Below are 6,277 nucleotides of genomic sequence, written 5' to 3' on the forward strand. Positions count from 1 at the left end.
AATTGATTTCAGAATAAAAATAAAGAAGAAAAAAATAAATACAAACGAAAATGAATATGAAATAAAAAAAAGATAGAAGTAGGTCAGACGATATGGATTCTGAGGACTGAAGGGCCAGTTCAAGAGGGAGCTGTTGCCTTTCTGATGTCTGTGGCTACTGCGGAGGGTGGTGAAAAAGATTTTGTAAAAGTGGAATGGCCTGTTGCAGATAGGTTAGTTTTAGGAAAGACTATTTCCATAGAAGATATTTTTCCTCATTTACCGAAAGCCTAAGACTGCATCAAGGAGGTAGGCGGCGGACAACAAGTCACAGGCCCACACCCTCAGGATAAGGTTTGTCCTATCTGTGGACTCTCTTTTAAGAGTGAAAGAGGACTCGGAACCCATATCGCAAAGAAGTATCCCAGAGAGGCTAATAACAATACACTGAGGGGAATAATTAAGAATGTAACAGGTCCTAAAAATGGAGAGGGTGAAAAATCTGAAATAAAGGAAGACATTGCAAAATGGTATCCTGGATTCAAAAGCCTATATGAACAAAATGCTGTGAATACTGTGATTTCCCCAGATATCCTGGAACAGGCCGTAGGCAAGTTCCGAATATTTCTAAAGACAATCAATGCGGAACTGCCTAGCCCCCAGCACCCAGCCGTTAAATTTTACAAAATGAGGAAGAAAAATAAATCTTAATATGGTGGACAAAGGTTCTGGAAAAGTATCAAATCCACAGAGGGCCAATAATGTAGACAAGAACAATATCTATATGAGGTTGCACAATATAACTATTACAAAAAAAAAAAAAAGAAAAAGTAGTGCAAAACATCATGAATGCCAACGGTCCTAAGCAATGTCCCTTAAAAGTGGCTGAAATTGAGAGGCATTATAAGACCCTTTTTTCAGGATTTTCATTTCAGTAGAAACTGAACAAATAAAGAAAGCAATTAAATCTACTTCTTTATATACATCACCAGGGCCTGATGGTGTTTTAATCATGTTCTTTGATATAGCTCATATCATTTAGAGAATTACGGAGATAATGCTGAAGGTGGTCTATGTATCGGAACCACTTAGGGAGGGGCGCACGATTTTGATATATAAAGGCAAAGGAGATAAAAATAAAATCCTGGAGGCCGATCACGATATATTTGATCGTGCGCCATCCTTACTACAAATAGCATCAAAATAAATGTAGATGCCCACTCAACAAGCCAAATCAGAGTAAAGAATGGAGTACCTCGAAGCGGCCCCTTGTTGTCTTGAGAGAGCTACAGTTCAACGCAGATTCGGAGACAAAGCTAAATGAAAATCTAGATAAGCTGGTCACCTCGTGCTTGCTTAAGCCAGAGCAGAAGGTTAACATTGTCAACCAATATGTGTTCCCGGGTCTTACTTACCCTCTCCAAACTTTAGGCTTGATCCATTGCCAACACTGGCCCATTGCTCAGCTGCTGTAAAATGTACCCAATGCTCTGTTACGGTCCACTTTCGATTAGCTGAGATTGCTGAATGTGTTGATTGATTGGGCATTGATCAGGGGAATCGGAGTGTGAAAGCTCTATGACAGTCGCTACGTGAAAATGCGTTCGAGGAATGGGCTAATTGCAGGTGGCAGGGCATTAGAGTATGCCATTTCAAAGAGACTCCAAGAGAAAATAAGTTGATATAGGATAAACAAATACTTATAGGCTCTGAATGGTCCAATACCTTGAAATTGAATATAAATTATGCACCTCTACGTGAAGTCCCAGGTGTCAGCGGATAGGATAGAGAAGTTGGGTCCCTCTGTCACAAATGCAACAGAGAGCCTGAAACACCAGCACATGTGGTGGGGAAATGCCCTAAAAACTCCCTCCTCATAACACACTGATATCATAGAGTGAAGTACGAATTAATGAAGCTCCTAAAAGAAAGAGATTTTGCCTGCTTCGACGAGGTCTATTGTGTTGATACAAATAAATCCACAAGATATGCAGATATTGTTGCTTTCCCTAAGAAGGGGAAGTCAACTATCATTCTGAATCCCACCTTGAGATATGAAAATAACAACCTTTACCAGGCAAATAAAGTGGAAAGGGAAAAGAAGGAAATCTATAATCAATGCATCCCTGTCCTTAAGGAAAAGTTCCAGAGAGCTTCAGAGAATGGGACTTCAACGTGATAGCCCTCTAGTTTGGAGCCCGTGGAACGATACTCAGTACAACTAGAAGCTTCATGGAGGAATTCGGGGTCCATAACCTGGACGTGGCTGAGATAACAGAAAATATAATACTCAACACCCTGGGAATCATCCACCACCACATGCATGGAGCATGGATGGATATATACATATGTATGAGTTAAGTATTGGCGAAAGCAAAATGTCAAAAAGAGAAGAAGGAATAAGATCTAACACACTTGAACTGCTGTAAAATACTGACTTTATTGTATTCGGTACATCTCTTATATACATTCGATCAGCTGATTCCCTCAGTCAGCTGACATCGAAATAACAGCTGACTCATACTCCTTCAACTTTCCCACCCATTGCAGGGGCCTATGGTCAGTGTGTACTTTAAACTTTCTTCTGAACACATAGGGCCTAAAGTGGTCAACAGCCCACACTATTCCCATGAACTCTCGTTCCAGCGCACTATATCTGGTCTCCGTCTCTGTCAGGCACCTACTGGCGTACGCAACTGGGTGATCTCCTCCTTCACTCTCTTGAGACAACACCGCTCTCAGCGCATACTCACTCGCGTCCGTAGTGATATTGAATTGGCGAGTAAAGTCCTGGAACGCCAGAACAGGCTCTTGTTGCAGCTTCTCCATGCACCGCCTTATATTGTCTTCGACCATCGGTGTGATGATCACCTTTCTCCCTTTTTTAAGAAGGTTGTTGAGTAGGACGAGGTAGTCAGCCATTTCTGGCACAAATCTGCAGTAATAATTTTAAGTTCCCAGCAACCTCCGAACTCCCTTCACATCCCTAGGAACCGCCATCTTCCGTATAGCTGCAACTTTATCCGCGTCAGGTTTAACTCCTTCCCTGGAAATTGTGTGGCCCAAAAAATTAATTTGTTCCTGCCCAAGCGGTTTTGCAATGCTTCTCGGCTCATGATGGTGTTGGAACTGCCTGCGTCTACCAGGCACCTCACTCCTGCTATCTCTATTATAGGCAGACCGCCGTTCTTTTCTCTCACATTATAATTCAACAGTGTGCGGTCACCTCTCCACTGACAACCCCTTCAGATGTCTCGCGTCTTCCTCTCTCCAGTCCCTCGCTTCCAACCTCTTGTTTCTACCTTCTCCTCTATACTACCTCAGTTCCTTGGTTCCTCGACTTCTTCTTCGGTCTCTGATGCTACTGTTGCTTGCGTAGATTCATCTGAAGATCTACTGAACCTACAGTGGCTTCTCCGTATCTGTTGGGCGTTGATCTCTATTGGTTCGCCCCAGCCCACATCTCTTTTTCGGTACAAATATGGGCGCTGTTTGGCTATGTGACCCTCATTTCCACATTCAAAGCATCTCATGCGCGGGCAATGCGCCACTAAATGTCCAATTTTACCACATTCGTGACACTTGCGGTCCTCCCGCCGACTGTTGTTTCTGGGTTTAACTAGGCTTCTTCTATTTTCTAGGTCCATAGCTCTCTCTCTTCTACCATACCCGTGTTCTCTCCTCCTCCAAGGGTTGGGCATGTTTCTTGGCCGTTGGTATTCTATCCAAGTCCACCCTGGTTCTTCTACTTCTATTCAGGCCTCTACCTCTGTAGCGCTTGCTTCTATGATTCTATGAGATCTTGGGCTATTTCCACAAATGAGCGCTCCCTCGGAAATCCTTCCTTCTTCCCTAGCTCCTTTGCCAACTGTATCTTCAGTACCAGGGATAAGAATTGCATCTACCCCTGTACCTGAATTGTTTCCATCATTTCGCTCAGTTTATCTTGAATTCTGTTAAAGCGTGCCAGGAGTTCTGCGGCATATTGCCCACTAGACTGTTTTGGTTTCTTTGTCTCTCGGATCATCATAAATATGTCTTCCTCTAGAGCCCACTGTCCTCCTCCAAATGCCTTCTTTAATCTTTCCTTGATAACTCTCCAAGGGGTCTCTTCGTCAGCCTGAATCTGATTTAGGATGCTCCTCTTGACTCTGCAGACGACCACTGCTTTTAAAGCCTCCGCATCTTCACTATCGAGTAGACTTTCGATAGACTTTGCTACAATTCGGCTAACTAGTCGGTCAGTCCCTTTTATGAAGTGGCTCAATTCTCCTGTTTCCCCGATAAATCGTTCAAGGTCAGAAACGGCATTCCTCAAGTCTAAGGCAGGTGCTGTGGGTACTTTTACCCTCTCAAGTGCTGTGGTGTGGGCTCCCGCTAGAGAAACTTCTGGTAGTGGGGTAGTGGGGCAAGCTCCAGGGGTGGAGGAATCACCTCCATGGGTGGTGGGTTTTGAACTCCATTTTGATTTAATGCTTCCAAGTTCAAGACTGCTTGTCTAATGATACCGTTGCCATTAACAGATTTTTTAAAAAAATGAGAGAATAGAAAAAAAATTGAAAGCTGAGAAAACTCCGATAAAAAAAAATCTTCTTTAAAGTAAATATTACTCTGGTATTTAAAGTCCCGGGTTTCGGCACCAGTTAAGTATTGGCGAAAACAAAATGTCAAAAAAAGAGAAGAAGGAATAAGATCTAACACGCTTGAACTGCTGTAAAATACTGACTTTATTGTATTCAGTACATCTCTTATATAGATTCGATCAACTGATCCCCTCAGTCAGCTGACATTGAAATAACAACTGACTCATACCGTAACTTATGTATATTTATGTTTTGATATTTATTGTATATTATTATACTATTATCAATTATCAATCAATATTATTATTATATTATTACCAATATTAAAAGCAAAGAAAGAAAAGGGGGAAAAAAGAAAGAAAGAAAGAAAAAAAAATTATATTATATTGTCATATATTACTACTATTTATAATTATTATTGTATACTTGTTAGGCCTATTTATCGTAAGATCAAAAATATTGTCTGATTAGACTAAAATTAGTATGCTGTGTGATTAGGAATCCAATGAAGTTGGGCATCACAACTTTGTATTTTTAATAAAATTTTTCTCTCTTGATCTTTTTTTCAGATAATCTTCAGTGTGATGGTTTATTCTGCAAAGATAATAAAAAATGCATTCCATTAAATAAACTGTGTGATTCTCATATGGATTGTAATGATGGGTCTGATGAAAAAGGTCTTTGTGGTAAGATTTTTTTATATATAAATTTTTATTTATTTTCTTGATTTTTTTTTTCAATTGATAATCTTAGTTCTATTTTGATAAATATCTATTGAACATAATTGATTATTTTATTATTAGTTTTAATAAATTCCCTAAATCATAAAATCAACAATTTCCTTAACATTTATTTTGTAAGGAGCAATACGGAATCAGATGACATTCCTGCTAAATTTTAACGAATATTAGTGGGTCAGTATTTTTTGATTCATTTAATTTTCAATATTTGAAATCCAAGATAGTTGGAAGGAATCAATTATTATTCCCTTATTCAAAAGTAAGTGACTCAAGAGTAATTACCAAGGTGGTTTCAAATGATTTCAATAGGTCAGCAAAAGTCAAGATTTTGTCCTAGAGAAAAATTATGAATAAAAAAAGAAATGCTGGATGACAATTTGGATTATTTTTGTAGACTTTAAAACAGTATATGATTTTATATCAGAAAAGATCTTGGAAATGGAATAAATGGACATCCCCTCAATCTTGATCTGACTTCATGCATGCATTTTGAGAGGATTCGAACCGGTTCAGTTTGAATTCACCTGCAGTTCTGAGCTTCCTAAGACTGACACCTTAACTTCCTTGGCTAAAAACGGCCCACAATATGAAAATTTGTTTTAAGAAGATTAGATCTATGCTGATATACCCCTGTGCAACCTTAGGTAAAATCTCAGCTGACAAGGCACCCTAATGCAGTGGGGGTTGGGCATTGAGCTAACTACCAACCCCATAGATAACTGTTGTTTTCAAACTAGACAAGAAGCCACCTAAAGCTTCAATGGGTGGATGGTGCTAGAGACGAGGAGGAGTTGTTGCAAATCTTCAATGATTGCTTGGATAAGGGGTACTTTCCGAGAAGGTGGAGGATTGCAGACTTGAGACTGCTCTACAAAGGGGGAGGCAAGGATAAGGAATCGCCGAAGGCCTATCGGCCTATATGCCTCCTCCCTGTTATGAGCAAGGTCCTGGAGCATATGATAGTGCATAGCCTCA

At 40.1% G+C, this 6,277-nt stretch overlaps 1 protein-coding gene across 2 annotated transcripts in view; it reads left to right on the forward strand.

Annotated features, from left to right (window-relative positions):
* Positions 1-6,277, forward strand: part of yl (Putative vitellogenin receptor yl) — a 107,669-nt gene that overhangs the window by 79,969 nt on the left and 21,423 nt on the right. For both annotated transcript variants that reach the window (XM_014436069.2, XM_067050868.1), the window contains one exon: positions 5,132-5,248. In XM_014436069.2, coding sequence (XP_014291555.1) covers positions 5,132-5,248 — 117 coding nt within the window. The remainder of the gene's footprint in view (positions 1-5,131; positions 5,249-6,277) is intronic.

Source organism: Halyomorpha halys, unplaced genomic scaffold (genome assembly GCF_000696795.3).
Source record: "Halyomorpha halys isolate HHAL.00 unplaced genomic scaffold, Hhal_1.1 Scaffold1764.1, whole genome shotgun sequence".
Classification (NCBI taxonomy): Eukaryota; Metazoa; Arthropoda; class Insecta; order Hemiptera; family Pentatomidae; genus Halyomorpha; species Halyomorpha halys.